This window comes from Siphateles boraxobius, unplaced genomic scaffold (genome assembly GCF_051911475.1).
Source record: "Siphateles boraxobius isolate OS27281-9 unplaced genomic scaffold, OSU_SipBor_1 41, whole genome shotgun sequence".
NCBI classification, from domain to species: domain Eukaryota; kingdom Metazoa; phylum Chordata; class Actinopteri; order Cypriniformes; family Leuciscidae; genus Siphateles; species Siphateles boraxobius.
Window position 1 is genome coordinate 31,342,446 of NW_027509042.1, and position 27,992 is coordinate 31,370,437.

General features: G+C 35.4%; 2 protein-coding genes across 7 annotated transcripts in view; one reads left to right on the top strand and one right to left on the bottom strand.

Moving 5' to 3' along the window:
- The window catches only part of uqcrc1 (ubiquinol-cytochrome c reductase core protein 1), a 28,286-nt gene extending 12,146 nt beyond the window's left edge, over positions 1–16,140 (top strand). The window contains exons 6-13 of the mRNA XM_077199133.1: positions 2,363–2,442; positions 2,555–2,670; positions 2,754–2,897; positions 5,070–5,230; positions 5,340–5,425; positions 15,203–15,291; positions 15,393–15,468; positions 15,808–16,140. Coding sequence (XP_077055248.1) covers positions 2,363–2,442; positions 2,555–2,670; positions 2,754–2,897; positions 5,070–5,230; positions 5,340–5,425; positions 15,203–15,291; positions 15,393–15,468; positions 15,808–15,872 — 817 coding nt within the window. The 3' untranslated portion in view covers positions 15,873–16,140. The remainder of the gene's footprint in view (positions 1–2,362; positions 2,443–2,554; positions 2,671–2,753; positions 2,898–5,069; positions 5,231–5,339; positions 5,426–15,202; positions 15,292–15,392; positions 15,469–15,807) is intronic.
- A 284-nt stretch (positions 16,141–16,424) lies between these two features.
- Positions 16,425–27,038, bottom strand: nprl2 (NPR2 like, GATOR1 complex subunit). Of its 6 annotated transcripts, none has more exons than XM_077199139.1 (11): positions 26,901–27,027; positions 26,636–26,727; positions 23,269–23,437; positions 23,068–23,176; positions 22,847–22,983; positions 21,176–21,273; positions 17,931–17,967; positions 17,762–17,855; positions 17,536–17,596; positions 17,164–17,300; positions 16,425–17,085 (listed from the first exon to the last, which is right to left on the bottom strand). In XM_077199139.1, the coding sequence occupies exons 1-11, from the start codon at positions 26,976–26,978 to the stop codon at positions 17,018–17,020; spliced, it is 1,080 nt and encodes a 359-aa protein (XP_077055254.1). In that variant the 5' UTR covers positions 26,979–27,027; the 3' UTR covers positions 16,425–17,017. The 6 variants fall into 6 exon arrangements, with proteins under 6 accessions (XP_077055254.1, XP_077055253.1, XP_077055257.1 ...); XM_077199138.1 differs by having other exon boundaries at positions 17,536–17,650; XM_077199142.1 differs by lacking the exon at positions 26,636–26,727 and having other exon boundaries at positions 17,536–17,650; positions 26,901–27,038.
- Positions 27,039–27,992: the final 954 nt, after the last annotated feature.

The window sequence follows — 27,992 nt, forward strand, 5'->3', positions numbered from 1 at the left end:
TGTATTCGCGTCCAGCGGTAGACTGAACAGAGGCATTAAACCCCTGCAATGTCTCATTTAAAAGAGAAGCAGAGTAGGTCTCGAAATCACAATTTTTCTGTCTTTGGCGCAAAAAGTCACTGAAAGTGTTAACTGCCCATTTAGTTGTCTTTTTCGTATTGACCTCATCTTTGTCGTCTTCGATCTTATCTAGCTCTGTCGGTGTTAATTTTTTGTGCCGCTTTTTGTCATTCATAGTCTTCTCCAAGTCTTCTATTTCGTCTTGTGCCTGGGCCCATTTCTCAAAATTGCCATAATCACCATACAAATTAAACGATATGCAAAAATCATCCATTTAGCCTACCTAGATAAATGTTTTCATATGTGTCTCTCACTCTGTTTGCAAGTGTAACTGTGTTACTATGGTTACCAATGATTATAGTAGCGGATTAACTGTAATCAAACTGACTGGAACTACCTGTGCATTAAACGGTTTTACTGCACACCTTCCAGCCGATCAGAATTGAGTATTTAAACAGCCCGTGGTATAAGAAATTATGTTTACTTAATTATTCAGTAAAACTGTTATTGCGAATATTATTGTTACTTGTTCATCATTGCGTCAGTGTTTTATTCGCTGAACTAAGCTTGCTTCCTTGCACGAAGGGCAACATAGTAACAAAACGCGTTTGTCCGTTTAGGGCTACTGTAGAAACATGTCGGCGCATTTCAATGTAAGGGGAGCCGCGGTGTATGTAGATAGGAACTGCTCATTCTAAGGTAATACAAAGATAACGGTTCATTAAGTAAGGTCTTTATACACCACTGAAAACTTATTTTTCAAGGTAGTGACGAAACGCGCTCTGTAGCGCTGTTTGATCGCTGTCGGCTACGGTAGAAACATGACGAGACAATATGTCGACCTCCATAGAAGGGGGTGCCCGCGGTTATGGAGATATAAATGTCTCATTCTAAGGTAATAAAAACATAACGGTTCATTATTCAAGGTCTTTATACACCACTGAAAACATTGTTATGGATCTTATATTGCATTTCTGTCAACAGATCCTCACAAATATTGCAGATTGCACCTTTAAATCGAGATGGCTTATTGCGATTTTGAAGTCGCAAACGCTGCGATTATTTTGTATGCGCAGCTTGTCATTGACGTACGGCTCTGTAAACGCTGCTCCATCTGAAAACACTGTGAATTTGAATCACTTATAATGTGAATTTGAAAAAACAGAAACATGAGAAGCATTTAATAACCTCTTGTCCAACAAAAGACAATATTTAATAACATGCTTTTACTCCAAACTCAATTCATAACGACAGTTGAGCATCCTTCTGTGAGATGATGTGGCTTCTTACACAGAATAAGGCAGTTGTGTTTATTGGTCATGTTTAATTAATCAAAACATTTCAATCTCCTGTTTACTCCAAGGGGGTAATCCATCAGCCGGAAACTGAAGCCTCGCGGGGGCCGCCATTGAAGCAGAACTTCACCTGCTGTTAGCATTCCATTGACTCCCATTCATTTTGGGGTCACTTTGACAGCTAATAACTTTACATCTGAGGCGTCCAAAGACTTCAGTTGTCCATTATTTATTTCTAAAGAAACATGACAATGTATAAAAGGCTCCATTACTTTGTATCTTACGTTATGGCCCGGTAGAAGCCGTTTTTGTAAAAATAGGCTAACGATTGCGTCATAACCACGCGACTTTCTGTCGCACAATAGATAAATTACCGTATAGACAGGAGGAGAAGCTCGCAGGCAATCTTTTGCTGTCTATGAGGCAATCGGGGGGACATAGAGGCATAAAGTCAAGGGAGAAGCCCATAGATAGAGAGTCCATAAAAGCAACGGGACAAAATATTTCAACAACGTTTTTGAGGAATTAGGTGATTTCAGATTTGTCTTGGCACAGCTACTAGAAGATTTACAACTGTCAGACTGTCGTCAAGGCTCAGTTTGAGCCGGCGCAGTACGTTTAGCCATCCTGAAGTGAGTGCTTTAATCGGGCTTCAGTTTTCTCCATTGAAATCAAGGGGGTTGCTGTGTCCATTTCTTTTACTGTCTATGGTTTATTCAGCTTCAGCGATAGGGATTTCCTGGAATGATGGGCATCATCTACTTCTGTGGTGGGGCATATTTGGCATGTCTGCACGAGAGCGCCCTCTGGTGTTCAGATGGAGCAGCACTTATTACCGATCAGCTGAACTGCACTGACAAGCTGTGCATAAAATAATCGCAGCCTTTGCCAAATCGCGTGCGGTTTCAGTCCAATTAATTGTGCAGCCCTAACTTGTAAACATACCCAATGAAACATGTTCCTTAAGGTAATAAAGGTTTTTTTTTTTTTTGCTCTGATTTTTCAAGGACACTGACTCGTAATGATTTGGTGGAATACATCAATAGCCATTATAAAGCTCCTCGCATGGTCCTGGCTACAGCTGGAGGTACTGCTCTTGAACTATTATCAAACTGGTCATGCAGTAGTGTTATATATACAGTAAAAGCCACAGACAGCAAAGTTTATCGCTTAAATGCTGTCTTTCTGTTCCGCTGTAGGAGTGAACCATGATGACCTTGTCGCTCTGGCTAAACAGCATTTCAGTGGTGTTTCTTTTGAATATGAGGGTGATGCTGTACCTGTTCTGTCCCCATGCCGTTTCACTGGGAGTGAGGTATGAATTGCGTGTATACTTAAGGGTCTCATTTTCTTGCCATTACTTGACTTGCCGTTGGTCTGATCCTGTCTTGCTTTCAGATTCGTATGCGTGATGATGCTATTCCCCTAGCACATGTTGCTATTGCTGTAGAGGGAGCTGGAGCTGCAAGTCCTGATTTTGTGCCACTCATGGTTGCCAATTCCATTATTGGTAGCTATGATATCACATTTGGAGGTGGCAAGGTTAGTTTATTACATTGGTTAAATTTCGATCTCCTTTTTTTTTTTTTTGCATGTATGGAGTAGAAGTGGGAATCTAGGTACTAGGGCTGCACGTTTTCAAGTTTTTCATTAACCGTTAACCGAGGCCCTTAGCGGTTAATACTCGGTTAACCATAGTGTACGCGCCGCAACCCCGAGATACAGACACACGAGAAAGGGGTAGTTCATTTTTAACACCTTTAATAACTGCACAAAACATCTTTAACTTTTAGGTGGCAAAATATTGTTTTAGGCTACCTATTTCTGTGAATTACACTGCACAAACCAAAAGTACTACTGCCGAATGAAGAAGGGTCAGTTCTCCCCAGAACATAAAATATTCATTTTATTTTATTTTTCATGTTCGCATTTATATGGAACAAACAATTGGACGTGGCAGTTCTGGAAGCGGCACTAAAACTTTCACAGAGACCTCAAACAGAATGCACAAAGCCTTTCTTTAAAGTGAATTTCGTTTTGTATTAATTGTATCTTAATTTTAATCAATGTTTCATCAACCAATTACCTGGAAATAAGTAAATATAGCAGACATTAGATAATACGGAGCCGCCGGCGCGTGAACTGGAGCTCATCTCATAAACGAATTCCGAAACTCAGCGTAGGCTATAAGGTAGCCTAGTTGTCTCACAGACCTGATAAATAAATCCATATTGAAATGTCTACTTTTAAACACAACAATTCAAAACGAAAGAAAACAGACTGCTCTCTGCTTATGTAATCCATATGAAAAGTGCATTTCTCTCTGGTGCGTTCACTGCGAAGATCACAGCATCAGCATCTTTCCAGCTGAGTGAGCCTGGAAACAATTAAAATGTCTCCTTGCTATATTTGACATATTCATAATCATTACTTTTGCCTGTTCTTTTTGACAGCTTTTAGGTTATTGGCAGCTCAGCCCAGGCTACATTACATGAACGCGTCAGCACCGAAAACATGGAGATGGAGATTTTTTTTAAATAATCGCACAACCTATTTGATATTCCAATTAAATAGGCTACTCAGTTAGGCTACTCATCCCAACCAACTATTAAAAAAATGTTTACTTGTAAGCGGTCTTTTTACATGTTAGTTTTTTTCTGTGAGCGGGAATTGAAAACCAGGAGTGGACTGTTAGCGAAGTGATTACAGAATGCTTAGAGTGGAGAGAGGAACGTGCTTTCGCTCCACTCCAGGCTTTGATCACATCCCCTTCAGCAAGTTGAATACACCTCGTCTTTCCTTAATTTAAGACCTATTCAAACTAAAATTAAGACATTACACTATTTGAGAAATGAAAGCCTATTTACGGCCTTAAAATTATGAAAAGTGAACTTCTTGTGGACAATTCAAATGTCTGTTTCGATTTGATTCTGATTAAGTTAAGGGATTTTTGATTCCTCTTGCTATCTTTTGCAATATGGCTCCTGGAAAATTCTACTATGAGGGACTTTCTTTCTGTTTTAATGAAATGCAGCATAGAGCAACCTTAAACTTGGCCATTGTAAATCAGTTTGTCTCTCGATTTCTTCATGCACAGGAATGATAAACTCAAATTATTTTCATGTTGTTTTGATAACTGATGATTATTTTCATGCCGTTATACTATTTTGTCTAAATAGAAAAAATGAATAAAAATAAAAAGCTTAACTAAAATTAAAAAATATTACATGCTACCAGTGAAGTTAGGCATCACAACATTATAGTGTACTAAATATCCAGTAATAACCAATGTTTGTCCATTTCAATACATTGTATTGTTTTTGGCAATATGAAAAATAACTGATATGGTACCAAAATAAACGCCTGAGCTTTCAAATACTGTCAATTACATCATGATATTGGCTCCATTCAATGTCCATAACTGGTTAGTCAACTAGAAAAAGTAACTTGAGTGAAGCATTTTGCTGAATATATTAAATATACTTTTACTTGACCTGTTAGTGATGTCTTATTTATGTTGTCATGAAAACAGGTTTTTAATGCAGACACCTTTTATATTCTTTTATAATAGTATTTGTTATAATGCCGGGCATAAACAATGGTACTCATTTTTAATTGTAAATTAGCTAAGCATGGTACAAATTGTAATTTATCAAGTAAAGTTGAGGGTGCATTATGATCATGAAATAATCTTTATTTGTATGTTTTATACAGCACTTAAGCAGTCGTCTAGCTCGGCTTGCTGCAGAGCTGAACCTGTGTCACAGTTTCCAGGCTTTCCACTCCTCATACAGTGACACTGGACTGCTGGGTATTTATTTTGTTACAGACAAACATAAAATAGAGGACATGATGCATTGGGCTCAGAATGCCTGGTAAGTCACTGGCATGCCTTCAGCTATTCTTGACAATACAATTGTCATCTGATGTGTTATAGTTATAGTGAGGTGATTTATACGTGCTGTTGATGTTTCTGTATTACAGGATGAATTTGTGCACCACAGTGACTGAGAGTGATGTGGCTCGAGCCAAAAATGCTTTGAAAGCTAGCTTAGTGGGACAACTCAATGGTATTAAACTCTAACATACTCATCATTACCCATACACAGTCTATACATTTTAAAGCTTAGAATCTCATCTTTTTAATGCATCTAAGCACTCGAGTGTACCACCCGCAGGCGCCACCTAATTGCGAAAAAAATAATAGCATTATTTTTCACAAATATTACCATGATCAATTTAAAATAGGTGTCATTTGAAAGCTTAGAGTATGAAATTTACAGTGAATGTAGCCAATTTGATAAACTCCTAAGTAGTGCTGAGTTATTTGCTTATAAATAGAATTTTTTTTTTTCATAATTTATGAAGTATTTTTTTGTACTACATACTGCAATATGTCAAATACATCGTACAGCTCAGATAGGCTAGTCCTGTATCATATGTCATTTGAAAGGTCTTAGTACAACAAGCATAATTGTTTCCTGTTTTTTTTACTAAACTTGAGCAAGGTTTTGTACAAGAAGCCCCTCAAGAGACCCATTTGTAAATCATATATGGATCCTTAATTTAAGACACATTTTCACTCGTATCTTCATGAAACATACATCAATCATGAAAAACGACACATTGTTATTTACAGCAAGGAGCTCACGATTAAAAAGAGCCCAAACTCAATATATTCCATCAATCAGATCTAAAGATATTCCTCATGGCGTTCCAACACAAAAAATTCCACAGACTCACCTAGCCAAGTATATACTGATGAAGCACTCGCATTTGTTTTTCGTTTTTCGCATACATTTTATCACACGTATTTCAAAGTTAAGGATTCATTAGTTTGAATAAAGCCTACATTGGAACAAACACTATAATAACATCTTAGTTGATTATTTTTGACAAAACAAACATTGCCTAATATATTTAACATTTGAGCAGAAATTGGTGAACAAAAGCTCATTTGATGTGGCAGTAGTCTATTTTACAGTAAACACTTTATAATCTATATCCAAAACTAGTCAACAAAATGTTGTCTTTCATATTTCGTCTGTAATATCGTTTTTTGTTTTTATGATAGCCTATATTAGGGCATATAAATATTAATTTGCAGTTTAATACGTTGCTTATACAAAGACATTTTATTTCAGTCGATTTTTACTCATCTCAGTCTAGCACAGTGTTTCCCAAACTTTTTTCAGTCGAGGCACCCTTTGAAAATTTAAAAAAAATTGTGGCACCCTACACTAGTGTTGTCACGATACTACTTTGATACTATACCTTGAAATGTATTGATTTTCAATACCACAGGGAATAACTGCCGTATATAGGCCTACTGTCATATAGATATTTTTTAATATTATCAATTTTTTTGTCCATCCATTTAAAGTCTAGGAAATCATTAATTTCTTCTGCAGAGATGACTTTACATGATGACATATTTAATTAAGGCTTTTATTCATAATTCAGCAAAACATTGCTCAATTACCATTGCAAATCTCACCTAAATGTTTGCTCACTCAGTGTAGGCCTATTTGTGTTTTTATATTGGGATAATTTAGTTATAATTGCACAAGATATCTTGTTTTTAATATATTTTATAATGTAATAATTTCACAGTTAATCTCCAAATTAATGTATAAACAACATAAAGACAGTATATTTTATATAATTGTTTAATGGCATCTTTTTTATGAATGAAGCCCAGTATCACTGATACCAATACTGCTACTGATGTCAGGAAATACACAGAAATTGAATAAAGTTATCAAACACTTTACAGTCTTCACTGCATAAATAATAAATTAAATATAGATGAATCCTTATTAAAGCTACAAGCGTTCTTTAGTCAAGAGCAGTGAGTAATTTTCTCTGTTACCTGTTCTTTGATTCTGTTGTCACTGCTGCACTTGTTTATCTCACACGCGTCCCATCTTCTCACAACTCTAATTTAAGATTTTAACTAATTTAAGACTGCTCTCATGAGGATACTCAACAAAACGGACATTTTGTCATAACTGTGTGTTATTATTCGTTCAAGCACGAAAGAGAAGTCGATTCTGGCACGCGATGCGCGTCGTCCTGTGTCAGCAGGACATTCACTGACAGCGCGTTCTCTTTTGTCTTTTCGCGGTTGCATGGTTTAAAAGCTTTTGCATGAATAAGAACGTGATTATATAATGTAACGCTAGCCAAAGGATGACAGAAAAAACGGATGCTGCGTTAATTGTGTTTAAATCTTTTTTAACGCGTAAAACTGAAAAACATTAATCGCACGCGTTACCGTTGACAGCAGCACGGACATAACCGATGTGTTTGTGAATATGCGGCAAGACGGACGTTGTGACAATGTTTCGTGTGTATTTGACCGTAAGCGCAACAAGCCATGAAAAAGAGGCAGCTTTATGTGTGGACGCTGGGAATGAAGCACGAGAATGAAATCATGAGGAACCCCCGCAATTCAACGAACGCGGAAAACTTATGAGTTGCATTTTTTATTATAAATTTGTGTGCATTATTTGTTGTTATTAGACGCTTCCGACGATGCGAGATTGTTGATACATTTATTATTATTTTTTTTTACACATTTTAGCAATTTAAAAATGTTTAATGGAGTTTTTACACGGCACCCCTGCTCTCGCCAGAAGGCACCCCAGGGTGCCGCGGCACCCCGTTTGGGAAACGCTGGTCTAGCAATATAGTTTGGTAAAAGCTGTTCAGTTCATTCATTCACACACAGACGCGATTCATATTTAAACAGTCTTTTTGCGGTTTACATAGAGTATCGCGATTAGAACAATAATAAAAAAACGTACTTCTCAGATGGATCCGTTGCTCCTCGAAATGAATTTAAACCAGTACTTCTGAGGTAAATTTCCCAGGATTATTCCTCACAGCTTTGCAAGTAAGTACTGTAATCTGATAAAATTTGGTGTGCTGATCTCATCTGATGGGTGTTTACACGTTTGCATGTGTGTTGCCTCAGATCATTTGGGTTTGAATAGCACGCGCTCTCCGTGGGTGTGTCAAATTAAAAGATAATGAGATTAACACTCTGGGATCCAGGGTGTTTTTGGGGTCCTTGAGATGTTTTGACATGCCCTGACATTTGTGCTTTTTTCAGTTGCTTATAAACATTAATAGCAACGGTGTAATTACACTATTTAGCACAAACAGGGCTACCATAATATGTGAGCAAAATGTCTGTACATGTTTGCATTTTTGAGAGAATATTGTTTATGCATGGTTATTGAAAAAACTAAAACTTAAAGTGTCTAGAATAAGGCCACAAAACACATACTAAATATGTGTCCACAAGACTTTTGACTAACGGGCATTGTTGCCTAGAGTTTTGCTTCAAAATGATCTGAAAATCATCCTGCCTAATCATTTACACTAAACAATAAATTGATTTTATAAGACCCCTTTTGTTTGGAAAGGCAATATGCGAGGAGGCGTGTTCACACCTGAGAAGACAAAGGCCGGATAATGTGCCACATGCATAATGAGCTGCATATTAATTAGCCTTTCACACAGGTGTGTCACAGGGTCCCAAAGAATGCAAGGACAAAAGAAATTATCTATATATACATATTTTACAATTAGAAATTGTAACCAATTACAAATAGGTTACAATTACAACAACAATTACAATTTTAACAATATTTCAAGTGTATTCTTTCTTTGTAAAAAGTATACATTTTATCATACGTATTAAAAAAGGTAAGGATTCATTAGTTTGAATATTGGAACAAACACTATAATAACATCTTAGTTGATAATTCAATATACCTACATTATTTTTGACAAAACATCATACTATAGTATATTTAACATGAGAAATTGGTGAACAAAAGCTTAACTATTTAATGTGACAGTAGTCTTTTTTTTTTACAGTCAAAGCTTTATAATCTATCCAAAACTAATCACAAAATCTTGTCTAAACATTCATATTTAGTCTATAACATATTGTATATGATATATTAGCATATACATGTTAATTTGCAGTTTGTTGCTTATACAGACATTTTATTTCAACATATTTCAGTCTATTTTTACTCATCTTAGTAGGCTATAGCAATATAGTTTGGATGTGTTCATGTAAAAATAACGTTTACTAATGTAGGTGCGAGAGTGAATGAACGGCACAGACACACGCTGTATAACTGTAGTAAACAACGCGCGTGCGTCTGTGCTGTTCATTCATCATTTAGCCTACACACAGACACACAATTCATATTTAAACATTCTTTTTGCGGTTTACAGACACAATCCAATATCGTGATTAGAACAAAGCACTTAAGAATAAATGACTTACTACATCAGCTGGATCCGTTGCTCCTCAAAATGAAACTACCAGCACTTCTGGTACATTTTCCAGGGTTATTAGATAGTATTGTTCCTCACAGGTAGCAAGACGAGGTAAAGTACAAGTTTTTTATTAAACATGTGTTTTATAAACCAGCTGGTGGGCGTTGGCATGTTTGAATGGCTTGCCTTAGATCATTTGTGTTTGAATACCGTGCGCTCTCCGTGGGCGTGTCACATTAGCAGAATAATGAGCTGAGAGAAAGATAATGAGATTGGCTGACACCTCTCTCTTTTTTTATAGATTACATAAACAGAGAATATTTATTCTAGTTTTGAATTAGATATTTTAAAAGTACAAACTTAAATGATTATAAAGATATATTGCTCATGCTTGGGTGAATAGTATTCGCTGAGTTTTGTTTAAGTCTAGAGATGTGCTCCAGAAAAAAGGTTAACGGAGATGGAGAGACAGAAAGCACACCCTGTTTATTTTCTTATTTTACAAAAGCACAATGTTTTATTTCGATTGTAATTGGACACATAAAAAAGTAGACATTTAACAGTTAATTTTCATATTTCTTTAGTCTGTATGACCAAAAATGACGGAGTATTTTAGGTCTATTTTGCTGCTATGTGAAAAAAATTGAGCAAAACGCGCCGGTGCGTTTTCAGACCCCAGAGGGTTAAAGGTTTAATATTTAGGAGGATCTGTGACAGAAATGCAATATCATATACATAACTATATTTTCAGAGGTGTATGAAGAGCTTACATAATGAACTGTTATGTTTTATTACCATAGACTGAGCCGTTTCTATCTACATACATCGCGGGTACCCTTACATTGAAATGCCCATTTTGCGCCACCATGTTTCTACAGTAGCCCTAAACAGACAAACGTGTTTTGTCACTATGTTGTTCTTTGTGCAAAGAAGCTAGCTAAAGTCGAATAAAACACTGACACAATGATGAACAAGTAACAATAATATTCGCAAAAACATATAATTTTACTGAATAATTAAGTAAACAATCTCTCCATTTATCTTTCTCAGGCGACCATAACTTCTGTTGGTTGCCATTCGCAACCTCACCACTAGATGCCACTAAAAATTACACCGTGCACCTTTAAAACATAATCTCGCATTGACCACGAGATATACCTCACGAAGTGATGCATACTTTGCTAAAAAACATGTCTCTCATCTTTCCGGGATGCAATGTGTTTTCCAATGTTCCCGGAACCATCCGTGCTTTTTTTCAAACGCGGAATAAAACAAAGTATGTACCATCTTAAAGCTTAGAATCTCAGCTTTTAAAAGCATCTAACCACTTCAATCAACTCTGAACGAGAGCTGACTAGTCCCTTTAAACCGGAGGGTACCGCCCGCAGTCGCCACCTAGCTGCAAAAATATTCATTATCATATTTTGAAAAATGTTTGTACTATGTACTGCTATGTGTCAAAAACATCATACAGCTCACAAAACATTCACAGATCGTTGAAAATGGCACATCTTTTTTTACAGCATATTATTACAATTAAAATGAGCCCAAAATGAACAATCTATTGCATTGATGACAAGATATTCTCCATGGAGGAACAATTTTAAAAATGCCCATTAGTGTTAAGGACTGAACAAAAAGGCTATCTTGGTTCCAAATGCTGTAACTTTTGATTCCTTTATCCAATCATCACAATATTTTATCCAGATGCAGCTCACATGTAAAGGGACTTCACCAAACAATAATTTTCCTTCAACCTTATTTCCTTCCTGAGTTATTCCATGTTAAATAAGAAAGATAAAAAATATAAATAATTTTTATTATGATTTTGCATGTCTTTTATCAGCAGTTTCTCGACAGGAGGATGTCCAAATGTAATCTAATTTATATTTTAAATAGTTTTGAAAAGTGTTCTATCGAACAATATCTTTTGACTCTACTTGCTATAGTTTTGGAGTTATGAGTCTTTAGTTTTATGCATGTCACTCAGACAAAACAACTCTAAAAATGGCTTCAGGGCTTAAATTTTCAAACATTTATTTTATTGAAAAATAAATATGACCTCATGTTGTCAATCATGTTTGCACATTGCCTCCGAAACTTTCGTCCATCAAAAAATAATTCAGATTGGGTTCGTAAATACGAAAAAACGCATATGAAAATGTTCTATGTTAAAGGATAACTAAACCCTAAACCAACTTTTTTTAGTTAATGGTCTGTACGAATGGGGCTTTATTAGTGCTGTTCATTGATTCGAGTAACTTTTTTGACATTTGGGTATAAAGTGTTTTAATTCTACAATATATGGTGTAAAAACGTCTGAGTGCTGCCCTCTTCGTGTTGAACGGTGGCTACTGCAGTTGAATTTTCCTATTGGATGTTTGGGGTGGTTCGTGACGTAAGCGGTGGCAGGTGACGTAAGCAGGTTCCAGCTCACCATGCCCTTGGTACGAGTTACCACGCCCTTGGCAGTATAAAAACCATCTTGTTCGTAAAAAACACTGTTTCGACAGTCCCGAAATCTAAGCTGTTGTTCCAGATCCCGAATCTTGCCCTGATTGTCCCGAGAATTATTCTAAAGCAAAATCTTGAGTAGGCCTAGTTATTGTCTGATAAAACATTAAAGACTGTCCGTGGAGGTTGAGTCATGAAGAGAGTGCAAGTTGCAGCAGCCGCAAGCTCAGTGAATGAATGTGCAGGCAGCCAGTCTAAAGGAGTGATTGATTTGTCGCGGCACTGTGTGCCAAAAAATACTTAGGCAATTAACAATGACTACATATTAGACTACACCCCCAAACTCTACTTTGCAGTGGGTGGAGTCAGGCTCTGACCAGGGGTTTAGTTAACGAATCCTAAACCCCTGGTCAGAGCCTGACTCCACCCACTGGCAATATTTGAAAAATGCTGGAAAAAGTAGGCAGAGCCCAGCGGAGGGGGGCGTGCACCTGAGATCCATCTCTTTGTATGGAACCTGCCTACATCACCAACAACCGCTGCGTCATGAACCACCGCAACCACCAATAGGAAAATTCAACTGCAGTAGCCACCGTTCAACCTGAAGAGGGCAGCACTCAGATGTTTTTAAACCATATATTGTAGAATTAAAACACTTTAAACCCAAATGTCAAAAAATTTACTGGAATCAATGAACAGCATTTATGAAGCTCCATTCTTACAGATCATTAATTGAAAAAAGTTGTTTTAGTGTTTAGTTACCCTTTAATCAAGAGTTTTTGTCCTAACCAGTCACGACGGCGACACGCGACGATTCTATTTTAGAAACGGTTTCTATTTTTCTGCGATGTCGCGCTGGAACTTCTCAATACAATGGTTTACAATCAACTCTGTTAGAGAGCCAAATATGGTAATGTAGAATATAATCTGTGCAATAAAATACTTTACTCGCAAAACAGCATCTCCTTTTCACAACGTGTACATTTCAAATCCCAAGTTCTTGCCATCTCAGAAAAGCCAAACCAATGTTGATTTTTGTTTTATTATAAAGTTTGTCATGTTCTCTTCTGTCCTGCATACTAACCTATGCCACTCCCACATCACACAACTTTCAAGCCATTTTTCCTTCCGACCAAAATTTCGTTATTTCAAATGTAGCCGCGTTGCGCGTGGTAAGCGCGCTCATAATCCGCCGGAGCCACCACAACATTGCCCAGGGCTCTCAAGTTTTAGCAAAAGTTTAGAGTGAGATTCAGGGGAGGAGCCACCCAAATATTTGCAGCAGCGGTCCCTCGACCCAACCAAATTCGCTTCAATTTTTGCTAGCAGTTCAATTTTGCCTATGTTCATAATTGACCAGCAAAAATGGAAATTATAACAATTGGTAAATCTGATAAAAGACAAATTCATCCAAATAAAATAAAGTTATATTTAAAAAATTTAAATGTATTGAAAAATAAAAATAAATTTGACCCCAAACAAGCCGACTGAACATCAGTGCTCAATGTACATAACAATGTGTCATAACTTGCCCTGAGCATGTATGTCAAGACCCAAACCGGTCACCTTTACAGGGGTCATCGGATGCCCACTTTCCACAAGTTGGTATGATTCTTTGGGGTGTTCATGTAAAGTTTGTAACATACTTTGGTTAAAATTTCTCAATGGTAGTGTAAAACAACTCCCTTTTTACCTCCTCAAAAACAGCTCTGTTCACGGCTACCCGTTTCGGTGCATATGTCTCTTTAAATTATAATGAGCAACAACTTTTTGGCTTTTTGAGGATTAAAAAAAAGTAAATGGATTTTTTTCATTGCATGGTGGTTGTGTCCACACACTGCAAAGACACATTTATATGCAAACACCATATAAAAGTGTATTTTGCATTCGATGACCCCTTTAAAAGCAGTTGGGGAGTTTTTGAATGCATAGAAAATATTTTAGCACGAATTTGGCTATACTCCTCAACATCAGCTCTCACTGTCTTTGATCACAGGCAAGAGATTTCGTCCAGGAATCGTAAGATCAAAATGCTAAAAAAATTAAAATAAATTTTTACCAACATCAAATGGCAAACGTAATGCAAGCGGAACGAAACTGCTCGTTATTATGTGGTTGACGGACCGTTTATCAGTTTGGACCAAACCAGCGCGAGCCGATCTTGATCAAGCGACACTGTTACTACCAGCGCTAATAAGAGATCAAGTAAAGGAAGAATTTGAATTTGCCACAGAAGTAATAACATTGCTGCGAGATCTAGTGAGAAACATTCACATTTCTCCGTTATTAACGGATCAAACAGCACTGACGTGGAAACCAGGAAGAAACATTGTGCCATGAATTAACTATCCAGTTTCCACAGATCAGCAACATTCACCATGGATATACTGTAGTAACACTAACTGCAACCATGGAAGTTTGGCAGGAATAGTAGGCTATAATGCCTTCAAGTAATATTACGTTGGTTTTATTTTGACATTATGAATACAATTGCTGCCCTCAAACTAATCTGAACTAAAATAAACCTTTATTTATAACTACTACAACATTGCATTTAATTTTTTCCAAGGAGCTGTTTTGTTTTATATGCTCCTAAGAAGAGTCAATTATAGCTCCAGAATTGCTCAAAGAAAAACAAATATCAATCATACTTTATGATGTTAGTTTTCATTTAAAAAAAGAATAATAAAATTTAATTCAAGGAAATTACCAAAAACCTAAAACCTGTTAAACAGTAAATTCTAACAACATAGGGCTATTTAGATAAACAATCTGGCGATAAACAATCTGGCGAGCATGTTGTTTTAGGCTAACACACCAACAGCAAATTTCTGTTTAATAAAGCGCTCAGAGTTCGCTTTTCTTTTGCGCTTCAGTGTCACCCCATCCCCCCCCCCCCCCCCCCCGCCCCCGACACTGTCACCTTTTTTATTCTGAGGAGTTTGCAGGTCTGATATATTATGTGCACCAACAGTAGGGCTAGTAATACAGATTTTTTTTTTTCATTTTTTTTTTTTACATATTATTTCATACATTTCCCCTTTCTATCAGACTACTTCGATCTATAATATCCTTCTTTTTGTTCTCAGGAACTACACCTGTTTGTGATGACATTGGCAGGCACATACTAAATTATGGTCGCCGCATCCCATTGGCAGAGTGGGATGCCAGAATTGAGGTAAATTGTCCATGTTAACAATCTCACAGTGGATGAGTGACTGCACTATTTGAGATTAATTTAAAGATTTTAAGAATACCATTTTATTTTTGTCTTGCTAGGCTGTGACTCCCAGGATTGTCCGTGATGTCTGCTCTAAATACATCTATGACAAATGCCCAGCTGTGTCTGCAGTCGGTGAGTCCATTTATCTTTATATTTAATTTTCATTTTTATATTTTTTGCAATTCTACATGGAAATGAATAAATGTGGGCTTCTTTTTTTATATTAAAAAACATATATGCAGACATTTATATGACATCAGTTATATGACATTCTATTTTACCATCTGCTCTCATGATTACTGAACTTTTTGTTCTAAATTTAATCAATAAATTGAAATTGAATTTAATAGATAGAAATTGCTACACATCCAACCCAATGCTGTGGTATTGAATTTGGTATTAAGAATCATGAAAATTCACTTGTATTGATTTATTTTTTGTAACCTTTCGTACTTTTCTTTCTCTATGCAGGTCCAGTAGAGCAGCTGCCAGATTATAACAGAATGAGAAGTGCTATGTACTGGCTCCGATTTTAAATGTTCCTTGGGCTGTCAGCTCTGCTGTCTGTCTTTGCAATTTTTGTCCTCTCGTCTCATTCATACCCTTATCTTGTATGAATTTGATGGGTGGCATATTTGTCATCTCTTTCCAAAACTCAAATGAAGAGGAATAATTTGGTACATATAGATTTGGAATGTCTGACATGGGGCTGAGCCATTTATGAATTTGTGGTTTTATTTCTGCCCTTTTGTATATATAGCAATAGCTCTCACACCAACTTCAAATAAAACCGTGTCACATCTAGTGTTTGATGCTTGATGAAAAAGTAACTTATTCAGCTTCTTAATGGGCTGTAAACTTATTTGTGGGTTAAGGAGAGAACAGGAAGATGTATTTGTTAAAGAAATAGTTAAAGAATAAAGGATGTTTATGTGACGGCTTTTATAATATTCTAAGGATGAGTGGCTATTTTTGCTACCATCAACATACACAAGCACACATACCCTTTGAGTTTTGCATTGGGGAGCATTCTGAGGATGTCAATCTAATGATTCTGTCAAAGGAGCTACAGTTAAAAAAATCAGAAATTTGTATGGAAACTTGTTCACACTTATTTTATTGTCCTGGGAGTGCAATATTTGATGTGACACAAATGGGGTGATGTAATCAAATACTCGTGCAACCGCAGATTCTGTAAAGCAAACACTTTGACTTTATCGATTTATTTAAATTGTTCATTCTAAGCCTAATTTAACAGCGTATCCACAAGGTAACACTTTAAAAACAATGGATTTAAGATCAACAGTTGACTTGGTCTCAGGAAGTCTTGTCCATGTTTCCTACCTTTTTCCTCAGAGTAAGGAAAGATAAACGTATAACTGAAAAAAATTAGAACTGCTTCTCTATAACCAGACCACACTATAGCCTGCCACATATGAAATTGATTCAAAACCAGTAACTGCTTTTTATATAGAACTATGACTCAATTTTGCATTTATGCATCATAAAACATTCTAACATTTTTAAACTAATTAATTCAAGCAAGCTTGTGTGTAAAGATTACACACAAATACATATGAAGGGCAGTTGTTTTACAATAAAAGGTACAGAACAATGTCTGGGACAGCAAATTTACTAATACTATAATACACTCTGTAATCATAATTCTATCACAGCAGCATTATTTCCAGCAAACAACTATGTTCGGATCATTCTCCAAACGCTCATCCAACTCCCTGTAACTCATTCCTGAAAATGCATGAAAGGAATAATGTCACTGGTTTAAAGGAATATTCATGTGAAAAAGTAATAACACTTAATACTTGCCAGTTTTGCAACAGATTTCATCATAACTATGGCAGCCAGTGTAAAGTCTCGGTGGACGACTCCTATCAACAACCTTGACTGGATACTTCTGCAGGTGCCGAATCAGACCTTTCATCAAGCCAAACTGAATCAACTTCCTGAAACATGTATAAAAAAATAAATTTAAAAAAAGTAGAATATTTATTTTATATAGCATATTTTCTAACAGCTCAAACTGGTACTAACCAACAGCTAAATGAGCCCAAAACAATCTTAATATATAATCTTTACATATTGTTCTTCTGTAGGTCAGAAAACAAGACTGACATGCCTTATTGTGGCATAATTTTGGGGATTTAAGCGTGAACAACAATCAAATTCAAATGGCCTTGCCTTTCATCCACCCTCTGTAGGTGGTGAGAATAGCGGGAACAGAGGTCACGCACAGTTGTACCTGGGGTCAAACCACAATACAACTGGAACACATCCCTGAGACTAGTCCTTTGGCCTGGTGACATGCACATAGTATAAATGTTTACTGTGAACTAGAAACATTTCACTCTCATACACATATATTATATTTACATATAGTATATTTACAATCTCTGTAGTTGCTCACCTAGCTTACAGACGTAATGTAGACACTCTTCCTGAAGGCACTTCTTATCTATCAAGTTTTGTACTTTAGGTGTTGTGCAGTAAACATTTGAGTACTGTAAAATATGAAAACCAAAAAACAAAGTAAGAAAAATAATTTATCAAATTTAGAATAAACAACAAAAACGTACCTGAAATATGGATACCAGAGTTACCACTTCATAATACCTGTGAAACAGTACCATTGTTCAGTCCATTACTCTTTAGCTGCTATTACATGTAAGAAAAGTGTAGTTTTTACAACACAATAACTATTGTAATGATCTATTAATGGTTTTAGTGCATTTTATTTTTACAACATCAGGTGCTAGATTTTCATACATTCATAATTGTATCCATACATTTTTGTCAAGAGTCAAGTGATGCCTTATGTCAGGAGGTATTGCCAATTACAATAATCTGGGTTAAATACAACTTGAACTCTGGTACAAATGCATGCCATAGATGCTGCTGACAGAGTTTGAAAGCAGAAATGGCAAAATGCAAAGCAAAACCAAAGGTGCCAGAAATGTTTTGTATTTGTATTGATTACCTTATCTACACTCCACATTTTACACTTCCTCCTCTGCGTTCACTGAAGAGATATTTTGCACCAGGCTCGAGCCATGAATTTGTAGTCCCAATATCAATGATTATCAAAAACATGTGAAACTTTGAATTTAGCATAGCTACACTGGGACTAAATGAAAGTAGCGGCTGTGCCATGGTGATTTAAATGGTAATACAAATTTAGAATCATAAAAATGGCTCTATGAGGGCAGATTTATATCTGATAACATATAGCCACTTAGAGGTGAGCAATTTGAATTAAACGTAATGTTAATGAAAATAATATGAGAAAAATAACCCTGCTAGTTATTATTAATAATGCATTAATGTTTTTGAGATTTTTTTTTCAAATAATCCAAACATAGTCAATGTTGGGCTTCTTAAACTCAACCAAACACATCCTATATGAGATGAATCAGATATATACAACATAAATGTAATATTACAACTTACATCTGCACAAAATGACAGTGAACTACTGTTGAAAAAAAGTCAACATTTGAAGTGGATCAAAACCTTTCATCAAAGTTATTCATGAATTTTGAACAATACCCGTACTTGTCTTAGGACAACTTTGATTAACTTTTGTGATCCACAAATGTTGACTATTATAAGTTATGTGCTAGGCAGAACTCCCATTGTTAATGCGCTCATCCCGTAACCTGCTGAAACTAGTAACTAAAGCATAAAGAATTTAATAACGTTGCATTACAATAGTGTAGCCTACTCATCATTATAATGTAATGTATGAGAGTCCCAATCATAATCAAAAACATCAGGAACTGCCATTTAAGCTGCGCGAGATGAACAGTCAAACACTAGTAAACTGAAGTGCTTTGGAAGAGGATACACTAACTCAATCACGCGCATCTTATATGAGATTAATCAGAGTTATACTACGGGGCTGTTGAATGCTTGAATCTGATTGGTTGACAAACGTTCTAAGGTGTGCAATTATTTTCAGGGAAACATATGGTTTAAGTAATTCCAGGCAGGTCTTGACCGCATTAGTTTCATAATATCATTTCTGCAAATGATTTCAGTTATTTCAAAGGTCCTTACAGCTTGCAACAGCAAAAGAACAAAAACCCACAACAACACTGACCAAGCAACTAAACACAGTAAACAATAGGATAAAAACAACAAATTACTTCAATGTTTTTTGCCACAAAATTAAGTTTTATTATGCGGAAAGTACACACTCTCTTTCTCCCACTCCGACGATTTTATCAGTAAAATAGTTTAACAATTTAAAAGCTTCATGAATTTCTCTTTCAAGCGGGGTAATAACGGCTATGTTCTTGGAGCAGATAAATGTACAGTTTTGCTATTAGTAGAGACGCTGCTGCCGTTGAGAGACGCACCAGTAAAAATGGAAAAGTTTTATGTACAGATGACAACGTTATCAAAACGATCCCCATTCACACCCCATTCACATTCGCACATATAGTCCTGAGCACATACGCATTCTTTTACCGTGCACTTGAACCGAACGCACACACAAATTACATAATTTAGAATTTTTTTTGTCCGATTTTCATTCTAAGGATGTTAATCTTGATAATAATGTATTATTACTTTGTCTTCTGGGTGACTTTCATCTTAACAAAGCCAGAAACATTCACTGTAATCCCAATTTTATAATGTTCTTCTCTGATTTAATGTCCCATTTTACTTCCTTAAGAAAATCTCAAAACCTTTGAACACAAAGGCTTCGAAAAAATGCATCATCCTTGAGATGTGTTGATTTGTGTAAGTCTGTATGTCGTCTGATATACAGAAGTCTGAAGACAATGATGCAGACCAAAAATTCAAAGTAGATTGGAGAAAAAACTATGCCTTTATTCTTTCTGTTAAACTGATGTGTGTTATTTGTTCAAAGTGCTCGTAAACGTAATGAATATATTATTAAAACGTTCTTCCTCATTTTTAATATAGCCTAGACCAATAGCTCTGGATAGTTATAATGCTTATTTGTTGATTTCTAAGAAATAATTTCTCAAAATGCGTTTGATTTGTTAATGATAGTTTTTAGTAGTCTCTAATGATATTTTATTTTGTGATTTTGTTGTTAGGTCAAGGCACATTTATTTATATAGCGGTATTTACAATACAGATTGTTTCAAAGCAGCTTTACAGAGATAACAGCAAAATAATGCAAAAAAGTTTGTTTCTAGAAGAAAATAGTGTCACAGTCCAGCTTAAGTAAGTTCAGTCATGTTTCATTTTTGTTGAAAAAGTTATTAATTTAGTTATATATATATATATATATATATATATATATATATATATAGCCGCTCTGGAGTAAACCGTGATGTCATCGTCCAGCTCAGTTCAGTTCTTGTATAATAATTTCAATGCAGGCATTGTTGAATATTAAATTAAATGTTAAATTTAATGAATTGTCAGAACTGTCATAGGGTTATATTTTAAAAATTAATCAAAGTGCACCTAGCTATTTTGCTTGTTTTTCTCTGCTGATATTTCAATATTCATTTTTTTGTATAATGTGTGTGTAGGTCTGTGTTTAATTAGTTGTTGTCTCTCCTCTTCCCACCCTCTATACTCCCACAGCTTTAGACGCCCATTTCTGGAGTCTTTTTTCAAATCTGAGGTGTGAATGACAAATGATAAAACAGGGGTTTTATGACACTTTAAAGATATTTTTGTTTACTTACGTACTTTTATTATACTTTTTCAAAAATAAAAAAATGTACTGAACCAAAGCCAGCAGAAAAAAAATGCAGTAGAGAGTTAATCTGTATTTAACACAAGTTATTATTGAGATAATGACCGTAGCTCAAAACAGGACTAATATCATACTTACAATAAATTCTGAACAGCAATCCGTACCAAATTAAGCTCAACATCAGCCTCAGCAGAGATCTTTTGAATGTGTCGATACCCATCTACAAAGGGTAGGATCTGAAAAAAAAAGTAATCAAAATATTTATACAAAATTAGATAAATTATATATTTCTGGTAACAAATTATATTTGAAGACAGTATGCCAAATAAAATAATATACCTGTTTCACACTGCAAGTGAGCAGTGTTACAAATTTATTAAATGTTTAATTGAGGTTCCAATACAATAGTATATAAACTGAGACAGTTTTGTATACTGAATTTAGCATTTAAGGTTATGATGGTGATGATATTTGCTGTGAAACAGTTTTCCAGCAGGAGGGTCCGGTGATTCCTGTTTTCTGTATCTGGCAGATTGCTGCTCTCTGTCCAGCCTGATATTCATGTTTCTCTCTATTGTAAGCAGATTACTGAAACTTTGGTAGCTTCACTGTTTGAATAGTTATGCTGATTGGATTGGAATTGGTAACACTCCATGTATAGGGCAGGTTCCTAAACCTGCATACCTCATTTACATGCTTTGTTCATCACAATGTTAAGCCCTGCCCCTAAATTGTTTATAAATTTCAAGGGAACGTTTCCCTTTAGTCAGACTCGAGACGAGCTTGGAAGACTAAAGCAACGCACAGCTCGTGTTCTCAATAAAGAAACCATCTTAAGATACAAACCCGAGTCTCCTGGTCTTCGCTTCTGAGTTTTCTACACTTAAGAAGAAAAAGATTTACAACAGCAGCATGCAAGTCAATGGCTATGGTCAGTATTAGAAACTAAATTTTTGTATTTTTGAAATCTTATTTGTAATATTTTTAAATTGTAAAATCAAACGTTGTATAACCAAACCTTGAGTGTTATAAACTACTCATATTAGTCTTGTTTCAGTCACGCTGTGAAAAACGTACAGTGTAATGTGACAGTGACTTTCTCCAAGCCGGACAATAGAACTATTTCTAACAATGGATACATTTTTCTTCTTTTTTGGTTTTCAGACATACTCCATAACAAAACACACTACACTACAAATAAATGCAGATTTTATGAAATTTATATTTTTTCCTGCTTCCAATGTGAACACTCTTTTATGGAAGCTTGTTTCCACCACAGAATACAACGTTTTAAAAGATAATTGTGACTTTTTATCTCAGAATTGCAAGATATAAAGTCAGAATTGCAAGATATAAACTCACAATTGCGAATTGCAAGATATAAACTCGCAATTGCTAAATATAAACTTGCAATTCTGACTTTTTATCTCGCAATTCTTACTTTTTAACACTCAATTGTGTGTAATAAAGTCAGAATTGCGAGATATAAACATGCAATTCTGAGGGGGAAAAAAAGCCAGAATTGCGAGTATTTCTCGCAATTGAGACTTTATATCATGCAATTCTGAGATAAAAAGTCAGAATTGTGAGATAAAAAGTCACAATTACCTTTTTTATTCTGTGGCGGAAACAAGCTCTTATTTGTTAACATGGGTGGCAAAAACAACAGCAAAAACACCACGCTGCTCATGCATCACTAACACGTGCAATATGAAACAGAACTTAATTTTCTAAGTCTAATTTACTTTTTTTAATTTATTTATTAAGTCAAATAAAGACAGTAAACAATGGGGAAGATTTTTTGTAGACCTGTTGTGTTGTGAGATCCCATTGTGACTTTATAAAGTGGTCTTTATTCTTGGTAAATACTGGTACATCATACTCCTGAACAACCTGAGGATCTTTCCTTTGTTCAATTAGCTTCAAGTGGATGGTGTTAGAGTCATCTGTTATGAGAGAGGGAGATAGGGTGATTAAAAAACGGCGAGAATCACTGACAGGTAAACAGAGAGATAGAAAATATATATGACCAATAGGTAGGGTGCAGGCTCCTGTAACATTAAGTTCCTCAAGAAGTGTGGACAGGATAGGCAACAGCTTCTGTTTACTCTCCTCGTTTGAAATGAATCCACTCTCAAGCTAATCAACACATTTTATGAAATGGTTAAGTGTTAGACCAACTTTTGAAGCACAGAAACTATAACAGCACTACGTATTAAATTAATTTTTACCTCCAGAGTTGTGAGGTAGCCAGACAGTTTTTTGACAATAGGTTCTAAAGCACATGTTTTTGTCCTGGCATCACAGACTAAACCCAAATTGAAGAGCAAGGCATTCCGGCTGTACTTCTTATGCTCAATGCACACTGGACAGCCAATCAGTTTCTTCTCCATGGCAGTCCTTAAACAGTTACACAGATAAAACACAACCAGGTCATTATCATTAACTCTAAAAGTCAATTTACACCAAATGTAAAAATCACAAATCTAAAGTGTATTTAAACCAAGATGTAAACCAGGAACACAAACAAACACACACACACACACTGGTTGCAGCTACATTAATTGAAAGCAAATCAGTTTACTTGTCAGTCAGTTTAATTAATAACGTCCCGTACCCGTACATGGAAGTAAAGTTTCAATCAACATGAATGAGGAAAGACCTGTGTAACTGTTTCTTTAAAAAATTTCAAATCAAGAACTAATCTAAAACAATGGTTTCAGAATTTGTGTGTAAGCTTGAAAGATGAATGTAGTTTGAGTAACTTGAGATGACTTCTGCTGTTGAACCTTAAACATGGAAATTATCCCTTATGTTTTTGCCATACTAAGATAATTGTCCTATCGAAATGTGGATGTTGCCTCCTAAGCAGTTTTTGTAAACATTTAGTAATTTACAAAATATTTTTATAAATGGTCTATATATATATATATATATATATATATATATATATATATATATATATATACACATACATACATATACACCAGTGGCGGGGCGTGTACTTCACACCTAGGCCTTCAGTGAATGAATAACTTTTAATAGCATGGCAGCGCACAGACTCTCTATAATTGTTGTGAAATTGCTATTTTTATTTTGCCCCGGCAGTTTTAGGGTTAATGTGAGTTCGGGAAGGCCGGTAGAGAGAAACGAGCGAGTGAGTTCGGCGTGTGCGTTACTGAAGGCTACAGTGGTTCTTGCGTGGTTCCGATTATCCACCTGTTTCCGGGGGGCGCTACTGTAAAAAATAAAGTGGGTGCAACTTCCGGTCAGGCGGCGGAAGTAGCATACCAATGGTATTTTGTGTGCTATTTAGCGAAGAGGCTAGGTGTTTTCTTTTTTTTTCGGATCATTTTTTTACCATTTAAACTGAGTCGCAAACCTTTATGAGAGATGTCGTTACGGAGCTCATGAACATGTGCTAATTCAGTGGCCAATTTTATTATAGCCTACAATTATCCCATTATAAACATCTCCATGTTTTCCGTGCTGATACAGACGTGTTCATGTAACATGTAAGGGTGGCGCTGCCAATAAAACGCATAAAAGCTGTCACAAAGAACCGGCAAAAGTAATGATTATGAATATGTAAAATATAGCAATGTTACATTTTAATTAGGCTATTTGTTAATAAATAAGTGTTTTCTGTGTCGATGCTGACTCGCGATCTTCACAGTAGTGAACGCGCCGGAGAAAAATGCACATTTCATACGGACTACAGTTTTCTTTCGTTTTGAATTGTTCCATTTAAGACATTTCAAGCGTTCTGTAGATAATATATATATTTCTCTCAGGTCTGTAAGGCAAGTAGACTATGCTGAGTTTCAGTTAATTTATGAGACGAGCTGCAGTTCAGGCGCCGGGGCCTCCGTGTGGTGATATTATTGTCTGCTATATTCAGTTACCATTTATTACATCCAGGTAATTTGTTGATGAAACATTGATTAAAATGAATATACAATTAATACAAAACAAAATTAACTTTAAAAGAAAGGCTTAATGCTTTCTGTTTGAGGTCTGTAAAAGTTTTAAAGCAGTCTTTTAGTAGGCTAACGCTTTCAGGGAACTGTCACGTCCGTAACATTGTTTTTTCCTCATAAATGCGAACACGAAAAATAAAATAAAATGAATATTTTATTTTCTGTGGAGAGCCAACCCTTCTTCATCCAGTGGGTAGTATTACATTAGGTTTGCGCAGTGTAATTCACACATTTCACAGATTACAACAAAAAAAAATTGCCACCTACAAATTTAAGATTTTTTTTGTGTCACGTCCTTAACCAGTCTCCTTGCTACTTCTAAAATCTGTCACTGCAATTTCAAATTTCGCGCCTTGACTTTTGCTACTTTTTTCGCGATTTATTAACTTGCAGTGTCAGATTTGAGAAGTTGCAAGTGCCAATTTGAGGCTGTACTGCGAATTTGAATGTTAGAAGAAGTGCACATTTGTATTACAAATTTGTGTCTGTCAATGTATCTTTGTGAATGGCATTTTACACATTTGTGACTACTTGTCTGCAGCTTCAAATTCAGAATACAGGTTTGTGACTATTGTCTGCAAGTGCAAATCTCAGCGTTCAAGTTCAGATTTTTATTTTACAGGTTTTCACATCGGAGCTGTGAGTGTAAATGTTTGCGTACAAGTACAAATATTTATTTTACAAGTTCTCAAATTCACATCTAGGTGTTCTCGAGTTTTGCTACTAATTTACCTTCATAGCTCAGCTTCTGACTACTAACCATAGTAGGCGCTCTGACCATCCAATCAAAGGACGTGAAAATGCCGACGGTATTGCATGCCTGCTAGATGGCCCCGGTGCAGTCAAATCGAAATCTGATTGGCTGATTAAATCTGACTGATTATCTGATTGGTTAAAGCAACGGTTTCCATTCATTTAAGGAACAGGCGCACGCACTGTCGATTCTGAAGGCCTCTAGGCAGATTTATTTTACCCTGGCAACACATGATGGCTGAAATATAATTGGATAAAAGCGCTAAAATAAATATACACTACTGGAAGCAGCGCAACCAAGAGAAAAAATGTGAGATTAAGATAATGGTCTATTGGGGATAATTTAATACTCATTCATGGAAAAAATATATTAAAGTGCAAGTCAGTGATTCTGATAGTGTTTAGGCCAGCAGAGAAGGCCTTGCTGGCCCACCACTGATATACACACACACACACACACACACACACACACACACACACACACACACACACACACACACACACACACACACCATTTATAAAAAATATTATTGAACATTTGCCTGTGGATTTTCTTTCTATATATATATATATATATATATATATATATATTAAACATACTAATTAAATTTTAGATCCACTGAAGCAAATTCAGAAGCCTCTACTTCTTGTTTTTGACAAGAAAACAAGCAGTATGTTCAAACTATTTTAACGTTTTATTTTTTAATGTGGAGCTCATGTTCGCTGAATACAACAAGTCTTTTTAAACGCACACGCATAGCGTATAATTTTTAGTTTATTGGTGTTTGTGCTCAAAAACAGTCTAAAACAACAATGCAAATAAAACAATGTGATGACTTAAGTAAAGTTAAGTAATGTTACGTACACTGTTATGAGCTTGTTCTGCAGTTCAGGTTTGGTGATGATGTACACCTGCACAGTATCAAAAAGTTCCCTCGAAATATATTCTTCCGGAACCTTCGATCAAACACAAATTGTATATAATTTGTTCCAATATAACCGGATAAACATTCATTTGCTTGTATGCATAATGGAAGTCTCGTTTGCAAACACAAAACCAGGCTGTCAAACATGCTGTAGGCCTACTCTGCTTCGCTCAAAAATATTTATTTCTCTGATGTTAACGTTACCTGATATGTGATCTTTGGTCCTAACGTTGGATGAAATTCACTGAAAAATATACAATCTATTCGTCTGTATGTACCCATGTTCAGTAATGTTGATGTAATCTTCTTCAGTGTGTTCACGGAAGGGTAACAAAATAACAAGATAGGTGCATACCGCCACCTACTGTGCTCCTCCGCCACTGATTTCAATTAAAACAAAACAAATGTAATGACCTGGATATTTGTAAATATGGGATATTTGCAACAATATATAACGAGTGCTAGGTAGTAACTGATTATTACATATCATGGATTATGTAATCAGATTTAAAAAAAGTAATTGTTTAGTAGATTACATTGCGTTTTAAAATATGCATAATCACCTTTTATAAATTGTATAATTATACCTATTATTCACCTTAATATATATATATATATATATATATATATATATATATATTTTTTTTTTTTAAATCTTCCTTTAAAAAAAAAGCCTATCACGTACATATACAATGGAAAGTCTTGTAGATTTGTTCACAGAGACCAGCCATAAAATCGAGAGACAACACAGCATTTGGCCACTTTATTTACAGAAATCATTTGACTTTTAAGGACTGTTTCGTCAACATTGCATGTTTTACTAAGTATTTGGAAGACAGGTTAAAAATGCACAAATTATTTCATATTTACGATTTTGTTTGGATATTTTAATCACCCCCTGAGATTTTAAGTTAACAATAAAGTCAATAATTTAACAACACATATGTATATTCACAGTTCTCTGATTGGTTAATGGTCACATGACATGCAGGTAAACAAATTAGTCTTTTTTAGTCAATGTTATATCTTGATGTTTTTATTCAATTATTTTAATTTGACAATAATTTACATAATTCAATTCATTATTAGCTTTTCGCCAACTTACAAACCCCTCTGGAATTCCTTAATAAACCCCAGTTTAGGAAACTTTAATGTTAGGTAGTTTAATACACATGATGCTCATAACAAAAAAAGAGCTGTGAAGCAACATAGACATATATCTGTTCTTTTTGGAAGAATTAAAAGGGTCAAACGGTTTAATGCATAATTTGATCTATTAGGCAGCATGACATAATT

What these genes read in the sequence shown, in the direction of transcription:
- nprl2 (XM_077199136.1), bottom strand. Translation starts at nt 26,978, where the DNA reads ATGGGTACATACAGACGAATAGATTGTATATTTTTCAGTGAATTTCAT. An exon ending in GACCAAAGATCACATATCAG is followed by an intron (nt 26,728 to 26,900) that starts GTAACGTTAACA and finishes GTTTGATCGAAG; the next exon opens with GTTCCGGAAGAATATATTTC. An exon ending in ACATTACGTCTGTAAGCTAG is followed by an intron (nt 17,651 to 17,761) that starts GTGAGCAACTAC and finishes GCATGTCACCAG; the next exon opens with GCCAAAGGACTAGTCTCAGG.